General features: G+C 44.5%; 1 protein-coding gene across 1 annotated transcript in view; it reads right to left on the reverse strand.

Moving 5' to 3' along the window:
- Window positions 1-19,257, reverse strand: part of RAB19 (RAB19, member RAS oncogene family) — a 96,083-nt gene that overhangs the window by 19,691 nt on the left and 57,135 nt on the right. Inside the window, exon 3 of the mRNA XM_086953053.1 lies at window positions 609-792. Coding sequence (XP_086809179.1) covers window positions 609-792 — 184 coding nt within the window. The remainder of the gene's footprint in view (window positions 1-608; window positions 793-19,257) is intronic.

Raw genomic sequence — 19,257 nt, forward strand, 5'->3', positions numbered from 1 at the left:
AAAGATGAGCTGGTTCAAGACCTTTCAATCCAGTACAGAATTGGCGACTTTTCTCTCCATGGATTTGAGTTTTAACTTTGGAACCACAAACTGTATATAGTCGCAGACTGTACAGGTATGATAGAGATGTTTTCTCCTTCAAATTTGTAGCATTATGCAAAGGCAAACAAATGGGAAAGATCTAAACTGGGACCCAATCAATCAATACAAAAATTATATTGCTATAAAACACCTCCAAATAGTGAAATAGGCAGCAAAGGCAAGGTGTTAATTACTGCACCCAACAAAAAAGTTGGATGTAGTAGTTTGTCCCTGTGACTCACGCGTAGTTCTCGACTCTCACATATGACAAAGATCCTTCCCAAGTGTAACAAGTATTACACTTTTTTTGAAGGGCAATAATACTACAGGCCATTGGTTTACCAGATGTTTGATAAATTATGGCTATTATAGGAAACAACTATCTAGTTTTCACTTCAATGAAAGATAAGTATACAAGCCACAGATACTACTCACTGTCTTCCCTCTAGAAAGGATGGAGTAGTAACACAATTGTTATGTTAGGAAATGTGTAATCCTGCAAGAAATATAAATGAACATTCACCTACCGATTAACATCAGGACTATATTTGCTGCTCCATATTTCTCAACCTCGTGAATCCAGTGCGGCACTGATTCAAAGGTCTTGCGCCCGGTGATGTCATAAGCGATGATGGCACCATGGGCGCTGCGGTAGTAGCTCTGTGTGATGGTACGGAAACGCTCTTGGCCGGCAGTGTCCCAAACCTGGATCTGATGGAGAGAACAGTAGATTGTGAGGGCCAAAACTCCAATTACATCCATGGCTCCTTATTAGTCACCGTTAATGGCATGTTTGAGAACATCAATCGCATGTGAAAATATATTTATACCAAAGAAAGAAATCAAAGCATTTATTGGCCACATGCAGCTGCAAATGAGACAGATGCACATCACAGCTTGTGATGTGAGATTTGCAGTAAATGCAGCAAGATATGAAATATGTATTTGATCTCCAGTTAAAACCACTGTCAGTGCGCCCCGATGGCAGCCCTCTGGAAGGGGGAAAGGTAGTCCAATGGACCACCCCAGACACCCACTTGCAGGTGGGTGGAGTCACTGATCTCTAATCCCCTTCAAAAGTGCAGGCGGGTTGCCATCTGCACTGTGAAAACACAGAGAGGCTGTAAAGCTACCGCTTACTTTTTTCACTGGAATGCACAGCTCCCAGGGTGGCACCAGTTCAAGGGTGCCCTGCGGGCAGTGTATTTATGGTAATAGGGCGCATTTTCACTGGTGCGCCCGGCACAAACAAAGGAATTGCGCAATTACCATAATATGGCCCCTGGAGAAAACCAACGATTTGTGAAACAGCTGATGGAGATCACCACCACTGCACTGCTACACCTGAACCCCACCTAGAGACAAAAGCCTACAGCGGAATGAGGAGGGTGACCCGGAAGCATTGATACTGAGAGACCTCCTCACTAATGAGGAGCTCAGACCTGCCTCCACACTGGACTAGACCAAACAAGTAACCCCGCTGCTTAGAAAGCCGGGCACTGACTCAAATGACCCAAACAACGTTTGTCCGGTGACAACCCTCCCTTTCCTGGCGAAAGATCCGGAAAAATGTTTGAACTACTTAACAGCCACCAATCTGGTTTCCGACAAAGTTACAAACACAGATATGGCCATACATCATGGATACCGCACTCAAATTCATAAAACCAAAACAACTCCTGCCTCCTAATCCTCCTTCCCCAGGAAACGCCAAAACACACCAAAGACTCTTGTAGTCAGGACATGAGCATCTGTAAATTGCTACATTTAGTAACCAATGTATTGGTGAAATGGGTACCATGAACAGCGCTTGGATACCCTCTGGTCCGATTCGCGCTGCAGAAAACCCTCTAGGTAAAGTAAAGATGCTCATCTCTGCAGTCCTTTCTTTTGTCAATCCTCTTCATTTCCTCCCTAAGTATGAGGCTCCTACTTTAGATCCTTTTCATAGTAAACACAAGAGAATTCCTTTAACCGTGCCTAGTTTGAGTTGGTGGTTACAGGTAGGGGTCACCAGCACAAACTGTAAACGTGTTTCCACCACTCATCCCTTTGGCACTCTTTTTATTTAACCAGTTTCCACTAGTGATGGGTTTCTGTTCTTGCTGGTTCTTTAGCGCTAGGATGCCCAGCCAGGGCAGCTATGCGCTTTACAAATTCTCAACATAAGCATGGGGCAAAGGTAGTCTGATCTCCTCTATGCTCTTTCTGGATGAAGCTTTGTCCATTGCCTCCTCCAGGCTCCCCAAGAACGCTAGAGTAACCTGCTGTTTCTTTATATGTGTCTGAGATATCAAGTTAAGAGTTTCTGCTCCCTAACTCTAACCCCGTAACTTGGACTACTGAACATTTGGGAGGACACAGACTTAACAAACATTGAAAAACAGTTTACTGCGTTGGGTTACACAATGGTGAAGATAGAGGTAGCTAGGGGTTGAGGAGACAAAAACCCGCCCCGTGTCACTTTGTGGGGCAAAGAATTTGGACCGGTGTATGCAGGCGGAGACGGAGGTATATAAGGCAAGGGGGTGCCCTAAGAAATGGGATAGGAAGTGGTCCCACTGGAACACATACAGGGGGGATATATGTGTGTCGCCCACGGTAGAAATGGAAATGCGCAGACAGGAGTGATTGATGGGAGATATGGAAGATGTGCCCTGAGAGATATTGACAGGTACTGACCTGGAATTGTTTACTGATGTTATGCAATGTATCGTTCAATCATGTACTGTAATACTGTGATTTTATTCAATAAAAAAAGTTTGAAAAAAAAAAAGAGTTTTTGCTCCCACTTTCTTTATTCCCTCCGCAGGACGGGCCCATCTTTCCACTTTAAATCCTCCCAAGTCAGTGCAATTCGACAACAGCTGTCAAAGATGGCCTCCGAGTTCTACAATTATTTCTCCAACCAGGGTGAATGGGACACAGTACTTTTTGGGCCTGCTGCCAGCCCCATTACTTCTGACATCATCACAACTCACAGTGCAGGGGTATGACGTGGCCCAGCTCCATCAGACAATGGTTCCTGCTTGTTGCTTACCTCCTCTGGACCTCGGTGGACAGCCCCCTTCTGTCCTGATTTACCTGTGGCTGTCCTCCACTTACACAGCACTCTCTACAGCTTTAAATCAGTGGCACCACTGGGCAGATTCAAGCACTGACCCAACTTGCCAAGCCCAAGCTTCTCTTCAGTCAGAAAAATTCTCAATGTATACTTTGGCCGAATGGGAAACATGGGTATGCAGTTCTCTTCCTCCACCCAGTACTGCAGCAAGAGATGCCATGAGCCCTGGTGCAAGCAGGGAACATGGTCCCTTTGCCTGCTGTTGGGGTAGTAAGTACAGCAATTATCAAGGTACAATGGGCCATGGTGCCACTGAACCTGCTGTACCAGTGCTAGCTACGCCCCTGCCTCGACCTGGCAAAACACTTCCTTTCTAGTTAACACAATTGCTCATATGCTGATAGGGAATTATCTCTAAGTGGCCAGTAAATATTTTAACTTAATTAAAATGTATTGCACCCTCCCCATGTTTTTTTAAACAAGAGTATTCTATCTTCTTTTGGACAGCTCCTTAACTGTGGAATGCACTTATTTAAATTTAACATTATCTACGAGGATACGCACTAAATTAAGGGGAAATATTGTATTATTTCAAACCATTTTCAATGTCAATTCATCAAGGTCTGTTATTATTCGGAACAAATATATTTCTTTCTCTCTTATGGGATTCAAGGTTTTGAGATTAATCTTTCCACCATCCACCCCATGAGACTAACAAAACCTGTAAATTTTTTGATTGTGTTTTCAAACTTTTCCTTTTTCAGCAATAAAATGGAAATGCGCGACATTAGAGAATATTTCAAAATTGAAAGGAGAGAGGATTAATTTGGAAAGCTTGAATTTAAGGTAAGAAAATCTATAGCTAGACCTCAGGATATATATATGCTCGGCAGCATCCAATAAGTGAAAGGTTTCAATCATGCACCACACATGACTCAAGTCACAATATATAAACTGCTCAATCACTTTTCTACCCTATAAAAACTACATTTTAAATCCCTTCATAGAAATTCCTATATTGTTCCTTTCCTTGCAATCTGGACGCCCATCAGATCGATCATCTGAAAAGTCCCTTCTGACGCCTACCACCCACTACCACCACTCTTCACTTCAAACTCTCACCCTTACCCAAATCCCTCAATCTGTCGGTAATATCCGTCATAGTGCATCACGCCATTTACTTTGCTGCTCTATACTCATTTTGTGTCTTGTTCTGCATTTCACTGTTTTTTCTCCGCTTCCCTACAGGTCAGTGTGAGTGCGCATGTGCGAGCTTGAAGACGAGAGGTAAGGCATTTGTTCACTAGAAAGTAGGTAAACCAATATGCAAGGGTATTATAGATTTGCTCAACTGGATATTATTTTGAAACATCAAAGTATTATTAGTAGCAAAGTAGCATTATTATTTCTAGGAAGTTAACAGTTTTAAATTTTAATTACTGTGTGGTCAAAAAGCAAAGAATGAACAAGCATTGGCAAAGCTAAAGACCAAGGCCAACAAAATACCATAATCGAAATCTTACAGCATTGCTTGCAAAAAAAATTACAATTTAAAAAATGATGCCATCTTAATAAAGCACTGAAAAGATCAACAGTTTTATTGTGTCATGTGATCAATCCGACTTGTGTTTATTGCCCAAATAGATGGTGATTGACAAAAAAAACACAGATATTCTGCAAGTACCTATAAGCGCACACCACGTAGCATGAGGACATCACGCGATGTACGTGCAATGCAGTCTGGATGTCCTACTGACACTGAGTGGCGGGATGCATCCACTAAGGGAAGTATAAGTAGTGCAATTACAAACAACGGCGCATTGATGCAGGTGATTGGAAGTAATGCATAGGTGTTTGTAGGCCTGGACCCTTGATGAAGGCAGTCTTTGTAGGCTATATGTTATGTTAAGTTATACAAAATTTATATAGCGCACGTCTCGTCCCCAAAGGGACATCTCGGTGCTCAAGGTAGCCTAGTGTCAAGTGCTGCTAATTAAAGCAACCAGGTTTTAAGCTGTTTCTTAAATCCAACAAAGTCTGAACGTGCCCTAATGGTCAAGGGGAGTTTGTTCCAATGGAATGCGGCCAGATAAGAAAAGGCACGCCCTTCATATTTAGATGTGCGGATGCGTAGAGGGCAGAGAAGGAGCTGATTTTTTGATCTCAGGTTCCTGTCAGGGCAGTAAGGTCTCAATTTGTCTTGTAAATATTTGGGTCCTTTACCTGACATGGCCTTGAGTGTCAAACAGAGAAGTTCAAAAATTGCTCTCTTTTTTTTAGGGAGCCAGTGCAAGGCTCTAAGCAAAGTGGAGTGCCCAATGGCTGTTTATTAATCAGTCGGGCTGCGGTGTACTGAACCACCTGCAGCTTGCATGGAGAGATGCGTTGGATGCGGCTACAAGCAAATTACCATAGTCAAGGCAACTAACTATGAGGGCGGGTCTTGCGAGGATCTAGTGGCAACCACTGGAAGATTCTCTTGAGGAGATGCATTATCCCGAAACATGGGCCACCTGTGGAAGTCACACGGTCCTTCATTGAGAGTTCCTCGCCGCGCTTCTAGGAGCAGGGGTAAGGCCGAGCTCCATCGGCCACCAGTTCTAATCCCAATAAAGATGAGCTTTTCCAAGAAGTAGTATTTTGGTCTGGTCTCCGTTCAGTTGTATGTTTGTACTTCGAGGCTCTTAACGCTTTCTTTATCTACCAGTCTGCGACTCCAGAGGATGAGTTCCTCCAGTCTATCAGGATGCTTATTGCCCATTATGACAGGGTGAGCCAGACTGCACGCTCATTACTATGCCATTTTTGCTGCACTCAGTGTTGATTGCTTTGGTTCACTATATGTGTGCCGTGCCTCATGCATGCCTATAAATACGTGGCCTGTAAGCATGCAGTGGTAATCACTATAAAATTGCGGACCTCTGCCCATATACATTTAATGGCTCTAATTTTGTATTAAAGTAACTGATATTCCCTTTTCTCTACATGAGACAAAGATCGAATGAGGTACACCGGACCGGCAGCCACGGCATGTCCAAATAGGCTGAAGGACCATTCCCACCCTTCCCCATGCCACCCAAGGAGAACAAAGGTCAGCCTGACATACACTCTTCTTGTTCAGGTCAGGTAGTCAAAAGCTAGACATGCCCTAAATGAATATACTCCGGGGCCTGAGCTGAATGTTGCCAGGCTGAGGATTTCACAGCCCTGTGGGAGTGAACTCCTCGAGGTCCTCCTCCTCATGAGTGGGGGTCACACTGGTTTCTTGGGACTTGGGGTCTTCAGTTTTAAGCCTTGAAATGCCCAGGGCTGAGTGTCAGTCAGTGACGCTTCGTCACATAGCGTGGTGGGGTCAGCAGTCTCACTGACCCCATACCGCTCTGTGAAGAGTGAGGGACTGCTGCCTTCCCTCACTTGTCACAGAGTCAGCCAATGAGGGAAGGCAGCAGTACCAACCTTCCTGGAACGTCAGAGGCTTCCCTCTCTACAGAGAAGCTACATTTTATGTGTGTTTTATGTTTGGTGTGTGTATGTATGTATGAATGTATGTGTATTTGTGTATGGGTGTGTGAGGGTGATGGGTGTGAGTGTGTGTGTGAGGACCCCCGCCCCCTTCCCTGATAAAATTACTGACCACCACTGCACAGCAGGAATATTATCAATCGTTATAATTGTTTCACGTCCCTTATCTAAGTTAGAATTTAGATAGATCCTTAGGCTAGGGATCACTATCCATTTCCTCTAGACCAGACCTGAGTGACTGTGACATATGGCTGAAACATGTTGCCACTAAAAATCACATATATGTATGTAGGGAATTTAACAAATCTGGGAACATCTGCTTTTCAATTTTCGATCCGTTCCCGGTGCATGAGATCAAGAGCTACCACATCTTGGTGGAGCTAGCTGATGGAACAACGTTGCACCAGTCAGTGAGATTTTCTTCAGCACGTCTTTCACTCCATCACCAGCAAGATTCTGTAGGTATTTAAGCATTTTCTTTTCATCTACCCTTTCCAGGGCATCCATCAAATCATCGAACCTCTCGATCCTTGCAGTCCATCTGGTGCCAATATTCTACTTCTTCGCTGTGTTGAATGGTGGTGCCGGTTTCAGGAACGCACAGCCTCAAACTTGGTGCGCCTGTCAACCGTCATTTAAAAATTTCACAATTCCGAAGTCCTTGGCTGCATCTATAGGAGGCTGTACCTGCTTAAGCACAATCCCTGTGCTTATACTTGGGTTGTCTCACCCTATCTTGAGGTCGTAAAACATTGTGCCTGTTATTTGCAAGTAAATGTATTTTTGTATCTTGCACCTGGTTGTCACTACCTTTAGCATTTTGCTTTGTATTGATGATGGCTCTATGTTAAGGTACAGCTCAGTACCTCTTTCTTCAGCCTCGTCAGCAGGTTTTCGGCAGGCTTTCCAGTCGTGCTTTTCCGCAAGGCCTTCAAATTCCTTGAGGGCCGTACATTGGCTGGAGTGCTGCTTTATCTCCACGTACGTCAACTTTGAGCTGCTTTTTGTCGAATTGGGCAAATGTGGCACGCACGAGCAGCATGCTATATCATTGGAAACTCTCAAGGAGAGCCATCTCGTTTCTTCGGGGCACGTATCCTCTACTTGTTGCTAGTTATAGCATCCTCCCCAGCCCAGAAGCATGCACAATGAATACACACACACGAAGCTCTAGAGTAGACATCTTTATTACTCCACCTACGATCACACACTGCTTCCACTAATTACATCATTGTATTTGGATATTTGTAGAGCGCAACCTATCGCTCTGAAAGGAGCATCTTGGCGCTATGCAGATGTGTCCCATAACAAAGAATATCTAGATTGCTGCCATTGCGATACTGTCTGATAAATTATAAACCCAGGTTTTAAGATGCTTCCTGAAAGCACTTTCTTTGTCAAGCATTCTGAGGTCCTTGGGCATAATGTTCCATGCCCTCGAAGCCAGTACCGTAAGTGTTTTTCCTCCCTTAGTTTTGTACTTGTATCTGGGAATGTTAATTAGGTTGCCTCCGGAAGACCTCAGGCAACGTGGAGGGTCATAGCGTACAAAACGCTTCCTAAGGTACTTTGGGCCTATGTTATTAAGAGCTCTGAAAGAGGTCAATAAAAGTTTGTACAAGATCCTCTTATGAAGAGGTAACCAGTGTAGGGTCTGAAGAGCGGCAGAGGCAGAAGATCTTCTTGGTAATCATAACCTTTAATAACCATACCTTAACACTTCCCAGCAAGTTATGTAATTCCTTAGAGTCTGCCCTGAACTGCAAGGGTCCTAGCATGTCATAGTCTCACAGCACTACAACTGCTTCATTATTGGTAGAACGGAGAGAAGCTGCTGATGGTCCATGGTGCCAAAGGCTGTCAAGAGCTGAACAGGGCTATGTCACCATCACGTCAACTTATATATACAAATAGTACAGACGTGCTCCTCAATCTCAGTCAAAATCCTGCCTGGTGATGGTGGTTTTTGTTATTGTTCTCAAACTCATGATAATTGAGAGGAAAGGTCAATTAACAATTGTGTCCTCGTGGGAGCATCTGGGCATTTTAGGCTATTTGCATCGGTCACCTCATCACACACTTCAACAAGCAGACAAACAAGTCATCTGTCCCCATCCACTTCAAATCATTGCTTCAGACTTTCTCAGAATATAGAATGCAAGCAAACACCAGTAGTTAACACCATCATACCAACATTTAGATTAGGTGAGACAATCGTGACATTCTATAGCATGTGCTAATTAATAGTGAATGCCATCTGATTAGGACTTTAATTGTTATTTGCATGAACTGTTGGTAAGGATACGTCATGAGTAAAACAGTAATTAACAGATGTTAATGCATGTTAGTCACTAGGCTATAGTACCCATACCACTTAACTCCTTCACCATGGACAGACAAACAGGGCTACTGCCCATGCTAGCTACATGTCTCCACTTCACACTCTCAAAGAGCTTGGAATGCAGGCAAACAAGAAAAGTCTGAGTTGGAGGCATTCTGAAGGGGTGACCAAATCTCAAAGGGTGCCAACTATCAGGGTGGCTACTTTTATAACAAAAGCACCAGTCATCTTTGGCAGCTGGTATGAAATGGTGGCGGAGGAGCGTGGGGAGGTGTGGGGGCCCGAGAAAATAAAAAAATAAAGAATAAAGTAAACTTACCTGCCAGCCGCAGCCTCTCTGCCTCTTCTCCTCCTCACAGGAAACACCCAGGCTCCCTGACACCCCAAGCCAATGACAACGCTGCTATGCAGCGTTGAGATTGGTCTGAGCGCCATGGATTGACACTCAGATGGGGTCAGGGAACCAATCCATTTTCCCCACCAGTCTGTGTAATGCAGCCTGGTGGGGAACATGCAAAGTCTGCATGACTGTTTGGCTGGCCCAAGACGTGCGGTCAAACATTCATGCGCACTTTGAGGGGGCAAACCACCTCTCCCCTCGCCCCTGCTCTGGCTAGCCCCACCCCTTCACTCACTTAGGAAGGAGAAATAAAATGATAACACTTTGTTATTATCATTTTATTTTTCCTCTGCACTGCTCATAAAGTGGTAGGGCGAAGCTCCTCCACCTTAGCTGAGGAGCCGTCACTGTCAGTCATAAAACCCTGACTAGCAAATTTGTCACAGTTCGATTGGCACTCCTATCCCACTCCCTTGGACAAATCATTTTTGGTCCCTCGAACTTGGAAGGTCTGTCAACCTATCCCTTCTTTTAACAAAGTATCGGTATTAGAACAGAATTGCTCGAGGCTTTCATGGGGCCTCTGGACCTCTGCTCTCGAAGCTACCAGGCCTCCCAGACCTGCCATCAATGCCAACCTGGACCGGGTTGTCGACAATTTAAATTTTTGGATTTACAAGTTTGCTTGATTCAGTCCTCCCCAAGAGATATACCCACAAGAAAGGTAAACCTAAGGTGACACCATGGTTCTCCCCTAAACTAAGAGAGCTAAAACGAACCTGCGGCAGGTCAGAACGAAGGTGGAGGCAGAATTATTCTGATTCGAGGAAATCCGATTATAGAGAATCAATCAGAATATATAAAGCCAAAATTAAAACTGCCAAAGCCATCGATTATGAGGAGAAAATCATCTTGGCCTCTAACTCTTCTAAAGAGATTTTTCGAATTGCCAAACCCTTAGCAACACTGCCTCAGAAAGCATCAGCCCCAGAGGGGGCACAAAGCCGTTGCAATAACTTAGCGGATTTTTTCCATCAAAAAACTCAAAATATCTACTGATCTTTTCCAGCTTTCCGGAGGGATTCAAGTCTCTGTCAAACTGCAGAGCTGGCTGCTGATCTGCAGTTTTCATTAGGACAAGTCCCTCCCCTAACCTCGACTTTTCTTGCTCTAATTATGACTAAGTAATCTCGGGCTCTCCCACGGATCCTGCCACCCCTCAGCATCTTACCCTGGTTACCGATCCCATTCACCCGGTCATTTTGGACATTCTAAATCTAGCCATTTACTCCGGTACGGTCCCTTCCGCATGGAAATGTGCTCGAGTGAAGGCCCTTCTAAAGAAACCTACCCTGGATCAGTCCAAGTTAACTAATTATCGTCCCATCTCTCTTTTTCCCTGGGTGAATACTACGTTGGTTGAGTATTTGGAGTTAAACCATCTTTTCCACTGCTCTCAAACAGGCTTTCGTCCCCAGCTAGGGACAGAGATCGCCTTTGTGGCAGTAAGTGAGGAGGTGAGGAAGATTCTGGACCAGGGGGGTACAGCAGCAATCATTCTTCTTGACCCCAGTGCCGCTTTCGACACTGTAAATCACAATATCCTGATTTGCCGCCTTGGAGTAACTGGTATGGCCCTAGCCTGGTTCCAGTCCTTCCTTATGGATCACTCTTTTTAGGTGTTTGAAGGTAATGCAGTGTCTAACCAGCTGCCGCTCAGTTGTGGGGTTCCTCCGGGTTCGTCCCTGAGCCCCACGTTATTTAACATCTATATGAGCCCCTTGGCTGAGATTGTCCTTCCATTCAGCATAAAGATCGGTACCTACGCAGATGACACTCAAATCGTTGTAGCATTAAACCATCCTGAGAGGTCATCTAGCTCCTTGGGTCCCTGCCTAAAGGCAGTAGCCGAAAGGATGGAACTCTCATACCTCAAGCTCAACGGGGATAAGACTGAGCTGATGCTCCTCTGTAACTCTTCCTCCTTCACCCTGTTCTCCTCTGGCCGGACTGCCTCGGCCCGCCCCAGAATCAAAAGCCCAGATCAAGAGCCTGGGGATGTGGCTTGATAGCGCTCTCCATTCCAACTTCCAGGCTACCAAGCTCTCAGCCACCTGTTACGGGTTAATGAGGTTGCTGCGTAAGATCCTTCCCCTTCTTCCCCCAGGCGTGAAGGATTATGGTTCAAGCTCTTATTCTGTCTCGCCTGGATTATGGGAATGCCTTATATCTAGGATCTCTTCATTCTACTATACATAATCTTCAGGTGATCCAGAACAGTGCGGCCCGCTTGCTCTCTCAGACTCCCCCCAGACAATTTGCCAATCCTGCTTTAAGGAGCCTTCATTGGCTCCCTGTTAGGGCAAGAATACAATTTAAATCCATGTGTTTGGCCCACAATGCCTGTTGGAGGAGGGGCCAGGACATTATCCACCCCCTCATTACCCCCGACCATCCTTCGCTGAACCTCCGCTCCAGTTCCTCTTTCCTTGTTGTCTCTACCAAAATGCGAAGATCAAGATGGGGCGGACGCTCCTTTTCTTTCAATGCCTCTACTCTTTGGAACACAATCCCTTTAGACCTCCGGAAGGAGCCAAATCTATTGGCGTTCCGGAAAGTCTTAAAAACCCATCTCTTTAAGGACTCTATCTAAGCTTTCAGTCTCATTTCCTTATGCGTTAGTCCGCAGCGCTGGGAGGCCATAGGGTAGCCATGCGCGATACAAGTCGAAATTCAATTCAATTCAATGTAACTTTTATATGCAACTAACACCAAATTGACAAACCGTGTTATACCGCACAGGCGAAAATTCCTTTAAAGGCAAAATTTACTGTCTGGATGTAATTCTAGTTAATATTGCATATGTGATAACTTTTTTAAAAGAGAAATTATAATCTTGTTGTAACTGTTTTTTACTATGCACTTTTTATGATTGTATAACTCAATCGAAATAAAGTTTCTTGAACTACAATTCAATTCAAGTTATAATAATATTGCTCTTTTAACAGTAAAAGTTGGTTTGCATGTCTAGTGGACTTTTGGAAATAATGTGGACAACCCCATATTGGACTTTAAATCCTTTATCACATTGAGTGTGAAGCAGGGGGAAGGTAATGAAAATCTCTGACTTACGCTTGGCAATTCACCACAAATGCAAAAATCCAGTTAGTAAAATAAGACGATGTAACTTGCTCATGTGCCTAATTAACTGAATCTTGCGTTCTTCACTAGTGGGCGTCCCCAGGTTTGTGTCAGACTGGAGGTCAGATAAATCCTACACTACTGTGGTGAACCTCTACTGCAGTGCCACTTTCATGGTATTTACATATATTTAAGGGGCCTTCCCACACTAATCTGCTCAATTAAATGCCAACTGCTGCAGAAAAGTTGTGAAAAAGCTCATCCAAATTCTCATAGGTCAGGTTGAGGAAGAAATTATATTAGTGAAAATATTTTTAAGTGAGAGAAGAAAAAGTGTATACAGTTAATAAAAAATTGTGTCAAATCAACCCACATAACACTGCAGCGCATTACTCTATTGCATGAAATATGCATTGTAAGGATTTCTAATACGCTCCACATGCTTAAGAATGTTCTTGCAACATATCTATGCTATATACATTAGGAAGGAAGATATTAAATTCCCCAAAGACCACACTTTAAGAAGAGATGTAAGAGTAGCTTACAAGAGTTGCAGGTTCTTCCTGTTTTAGTGAGGCAGACAATGCCTGTTGTGCCATTTTAACTACATTTTCTCTTGTTTTGTATACACAATATCCTGCTGGGGATTAGAACCGTCCAAAGTTCACAAACTGCACATGATGAGGCAGCAGTAAAACACCAGGTGTTGTTTACTTGTCTAGCAGGCCTTGGCAGGATCAGCATTCTTCACCGTTGCATCAGACATATTCGCTCTCTGGCTCAACCGGTTCTAGCACATTATAACTTCCTGTGTTGCTGTTCCATGCATCAAACTCTTTAAAGTGGCAGGCGCTTATATTCACTCTCTTTCTTCACTCTCCAAAAACAAATCGCAAAATTCACTGTTCCAATTTAGCCTCCAAAACTGATGAATGTATTCTTTTCTAAAACAGGTCAACAAACTACGTCCGCCCTTATCGAAGTCTAAAGCAAACAGAAGGAGATGATGGACGGAGCGCTGAAACTTTCCAGACACTCACCCCAGGCACAGATCTGGGTTGAATCCATCTTCGTTCTTTAGCTCACTACACCACCCCCGTTCAGACCAGCCATATGCAAATCAGTCTTGACCCTGTTTCTCATGGGAATAGTCCAGTCCGACAGCCAAGCCAGGTCTTCCTTGGACTAGAAACAAGCATCCTGGAAAACCCCTCAAAAGCCAGCCTGGCTTTAATCCAGTGGAAAAGTGAGCAAGGGACCCACGTCTGGGCATACCCTGCCAACTTAGGGTGAACAAAGTAAACACAAGGCGATGAAGGGCGGAACATTGGAGCTTTTCAGACACTCACCCCAAGTCACAGATCTGGGTTTGAATCCATCATCATTCTTTAGCTCACTTCGCCATTCCAGTTCAGACCAACCATATGCAAATCAATCTTGACCCTGTTCCTCATGGGAACCGCCCAGCCTGAACGGCCAAGCCAGGTCTTCACTGGACCGGAAACAAGCATCCTGGAACCGGTTTGAGGGTAACACCTCATATCAGCCAGGCTAGCTTGAATCCAGTGGCAAAGTGAGCAAGGGACCCACATCTGGGCTACGCCACCAGATTCAAGCTACTGCCTGATGAGGGGGGAAATCCCGAAGTGTGCCCTAGAATGCTTGTTTCTGGTTCGGGGAGGACCTGGCCTGGCAGGTCCGGATGGACGGTTCCCATGGGGAACAGGGTCAAGACTAATTTGCATATTGCTGGGTCTAAACTGGAATAGCGTTGCATGCAAAAATAAATGGATTTAACCCAGATCTGTGACTGGAGGTAAATGTGATTCAGAATTCCGTCCATCATCTGTTCTTTTTTAACTTATCCAAGGGTAGTCTACAAAAGGTACTGAGCTTCCAAAATAAGAACAGTCCATGAAGGGGCCATCCTGTGGATAGGGAGAAAACAGTTCTCTCTACCCAGTCCTGCATCTCTACCAGTCCCCAATAAGAGGTATTCCAGACTGCTTCTAAGTCTGATGATGTCAGCTTGAATTTTGAGATATTAGCGGATGCCCCCTTTAAATGGCAACTGCTCCATCGGTTCCCTTCCTGTAAAAACAGGCAAGGGAGTAGCCTAAAAAAATAAATACCCCTCACTTTCAACTATATTGCTTCCACTGAGTGAGGGGGCGGGCCATGCAATCTTTACCCTTAGGTCTACAGGAATAATTTCTCCAAAGAAAGTTTCCTTCCTTCGTTCTAACCTTCCTTTCTCCTTTCCAATTTTCTTTCCTTCTTTCTATATTTGTTTTATTCCTTACCGACTTCTTTCTCTTCTGTAGTCTTTTTCCTTCTCCTTTTTTTCTTCTTTGCATTCTTATTTCCTCTCTTCTTTTACGTTCTCAATCCAGTCTCTTCTCACTTTTATTTTTATCGAGTTTTTCATCATTCTTCTTTCTCTGTTTAGTTCTTTTCCCACTCCCCGGCACACTCCCAAGGCTATCACATTGTATATTCTTCCCGCTATTTATTATTTTCTGCTTCTCCTCCTGTCCTGGGCCAAGAAGTCACATTTCAAAGTTAAGCAGCGCTGTAAAACGAATAACATCTGTCCAGGGACACCCCTGCTCTGGCTGCTTTAGCTGGTTCTTAACTACGCCCTTCAAGCCAGGTATAACTATATGGAGAAACTAGAAGAATCCTCATTCTGTTGAATGAGACTTCCACTGGATATTAAGACCGCTGCATTATGAAAGCCCTTATGTCCAGCCGGGCATCTTTCCAACACATCACGAGCCTCAATATGGTGACCAACGGTAAAGGTTACAATGTGTTAACCAAAGTTGTAGGGTGCTACAGTGAAAGCTGTGAGGAGTATTCTTTGCCTACAATAGGCATGGTATGGCCACATCCATTGGTCAGTTCCATTAGTCAATGCAGTTTGAACACTTATTTCTTGGTTTTGATCATTCCCTAACCCGGTCATCATCCTGCAGGTTTCTTGTTGTGCCTTTGAGTATATCTAGTTTATTACCCAAAGACTCACAAAAGAAAATACTTTTCTAGCTGGAGCAGAATGTTGTGTGAAATAATTTACACCAGATCCGTAGTCTACAAGTCTGTAGAATAGAGATGCTTTGCAAACACTGTCTGAGAAGTTTTAGGTTTCATTCTCAACCAGGATACAAGGGAAGCTCTCAATCTCCAGCATCCGAGTCTCAAGCACAAAGGGTTTGAATGCTACCACAAGCAATTGCCAGTGGTTAGACAAGTTGAAACATTCCTCCCACCCACTTTGTGTGTTTGGTTGGATGATATCACCAGCCCTCAAGGGCTCTCTGGAACTCCAGGATTGTATGGAATATGGGGGACAGCAAAGCTGGAAAGAAGGGTTTCATGAAGCCATTGGGGGCCCCCATCGCGCAAGCCTTTGCACAAACCAGTGTGAGTTCCGGAAAGTTGCCCACGATAGATAGAATGGACTGTGGTTGGACACACAAGCTGGCATGGGGACTTGGTAGTTCCTGAAAAGGGCCTGACATAAGATGAAATTATGGGACAGTCATCCATTCTTCTTTATTCGATCAATTTAAAAAAGATCATATAAGCCCAGAATAAAAACATGATAACAATTTCATAATCATAAAATATTTAATTCCCATCTATACATAAAATAAAAAGATAAAAGAATAAAAACCCATTTGACCGCAAACTTGTATAAGCCACTGTTAGAGCTGGGGGTCTCTAGTTGGCAATGGTATTCACCTTTGTCCAAATAGGGACCCTTACTTCTAAGTCAGGATAAGGGGATTACACTCCTTAATAACCCCTGCTCACCCCCTTGGTAGCTTGGCACGAGCAGACAGGCTTATCTCAGAGGCCGTGTGTTAAGCATTTGTGAATATACACAGTAATACAGTGAAAACACTACAGATGGACACAACACAGGCTTTATAAAAATAAGTATTCTTTATATAGACTTAAACACAAGACCACAAACGACAAAAATCAACAATACTACACTTAAGATTACTTAAAAGATGATTAAAGTATCTTAGTTCAAGTTGATGGTAAATGCGACAAAGTTATCAACTAAGTACCTGGATGCGTAACGCAAAGTGAACAAAAGGCTCGCAAAAGGGGAGATACGTTGGTTCCATGACCCGGGGGAATGGTTGCATCCTTCCTCAATGCTTGCGCACAGTAGGGGACTCGTCGTGAGCCTTACCGGTGCGGAGTTGATGCGTGGATTCTCGGCCTGCGGGCCCGTTGTGGTGCTCAAGATGGCGCCTTGATGCGATGGGATGATCAGGTTGCGATGCGAGAAGATGGCGCCCTTGATGCGGCGATGTGATGACGATGCAATGATGCCCTGGCAGCCTTGCGATGACTCTGTATTTTGGAGCCACGACAGGCCCTGCGACACGCTTCTCCGGTGATGCGATGGTGACTCTCTCTATGGCGTCACACTTCTCCGGTGATGCGACAGCAGGCAGCTTCGATGAACCGACCCCTCCAGGGAGATGCGACGAAGGCTCGCTTCTCCAATGATTTCAGCTGCGGCGGTGAGACTCTTCTTCTCGATGCGTCGCGCTCCCAGTGACACGCAAGTGACTGGAGTCAGAATTCCCAGCAAGGAAATTCAGAAGGGAGCTGGAGGTGAGGTCTTTTGTCCCTGAGACTTCAGCAGGAGGCAAGCACAGTTCAAGCCCTTGGAGAATATTCTGTAGATGAAAGTTCTTACAAAGTGCCTTCTCCTTTCCCTTGGCAATGAAGCAACCACTGCAGCCCAACCAGGCAAACAGCACACTGGCAGAGAGGCAGAACAACTCCTGCAGCTTCCTTGGTTCTTCTCCTTCGCAGAAAGGTTTCTTGTTCCAGAAGTGATCTAATTTCTTGGGATCAGGTCCCAATATTTATACCCCAAAATCCTTTGTTCTCTGAAGGCAGAAAGGCCTCTGCCTAGTCCAAACCAGTTCCTGAGCACTGTGTTTACATGATTCCTCCTCTCCTTTCACAGTGCAGGGCAGAGACATCAGACAAGCCACAGGAGGTGGAGCCAGCATTGTAGAGGGAAGGCCCAGCCCTATTCAGGTCCCAGGTGCAACTCCTCCCTCCCATCTAGATGCAGATCTCTCTATTCACCACCGGGCTGCCCCAGCCTGTCTCCTGGAATCCCCAGCCCTGTCACTCACAAACCCAGACAAGGAATACACAACCCAGCAGAGGCAGGCTCAAATGGCAAGGCAAGCAAATACCTACTTTCTAAAAGTGGTATTTGCAAACACAGAATATTAAAATAAACTTTACTAAAAGATGTATTTCAGGCATACTAAATTCGAATTTCTACCATGTTCCCCGAGTCAGTTAGGATTATAAGAATGTAATAATCTAACTGCCCATTCTGGCCTATGAGAACAGGTGGCCTTCAATAGTGAAAAACGAACATGGCTGTAATTCACTATTAGAACATGCTACACACTTCAGAGCATGTCCTACCTTATGCTTACAATGCATCCTGCCCTTGGGCCTGCCATAGGGGTGTCTAATATGAAGCAAAGGGAAGGTTCAGGGACTGGCAAGTGGATGCACTTGGCCAAGTCGACATGGCAGTGCTAGACTGCACACAGGCCTTGCAATGGCAGGCCTGAGACACATTTTACAAGCTGCTTCTGTGGGTGGCACAACCAGTGCTACAAGCCCACCAGCATAATTTGATTTACAAGCCATGGGCACACATGGTGCACTCTACTAGGGGCTGACAGATAAATCAAATAATCCAATCATGGAATAACCAATTAGTACATCAATTTAAAATAGGGAGCACTTGCACTTTGGCACTGATTAGCAGTGGCACCTTGCCCAAAGCATAAATCCAGCAAAAACATATCAAAACAGAGGAGGCAATCCATCAAAATGGAAGGGAGATTCACGCCAATGATGCCAGGTCTAACAGCCACACTCTAGTATACAGGCCAGGTTAACTCACTGTCCGCCCATGAGTACTGGCAACCCCCCTCTTCCATTTTCTCATGCAGGCCCAGAGAAACTAGGCTAATGAAAAACATAATAGGGGGAGGATAGCAATTTTAGAAAGATAAGTGTCCACTCAACATTCCCTGATGTTCTTCTGTTTTAAAAGGGACAGTCATTTCCACCAATATGTGCTGGAGCAGAGACCCCATTTTTTGGACATACAAAAGAGGCATCAAGAAGCTTGCAATAAAACAGACCTTTGCTTCATGGAGACAAATTAGAATTTCTGAAGCTCAGTCTGGAATACTTTGGGTATATATTCCTGGTTTATTTCAGGTATTTATTTAATACTGAAGTGTGACCTTTAGCCCTGTCTATTTAAGACCTTGGTAGTGTCTCCTGCAGTAGGCTGGTTGTGATTAGCTAGAGTTACAACTGGGAAAAGGGCTGAAATCAAACATCACTCATGAACATTCAACACCATCTGGGCTTGGATGAACTTGAGCTATCTTTACCTAAAACAAGAACAAGCAACTGGATTATTGATGATCACTGGACCCAATAAAGATATTCTCTATTGATGATTGTTACATTTCTGGACTCTGCAAACTACCGCTACAGTTAGAGATCGATCTTCAGTAAACCTCCAGGATTCTTAGGCAGGCCTGCTGGTTCTGATGCCCATCTTTTTTTGTCTGAATTGCCTGTGATGACTACCTGGTTTCAGTAAATGGGGTTGTGTTGTATGCTCAAGACAGTGCTCATCACCTGAGCTGTGAAAACTGCCTTACCTGTTTGTAAGTCATGTGA

The sequence above is a fragment of the Lissotriton vulgaris genome, chromosome 1_2 (assembly GCF_964263255.1).
Source record: "Lissotriton vulgaris chromosome 1_2, aLisVul1.2, whole genome shotgun sequence".
Lineage (NCBI taxonomy): Eukaryota > Metazoa > Chordata > Amphibia > Caudata > Salamandridae > Lissotriton > Lissotriton vulgaris.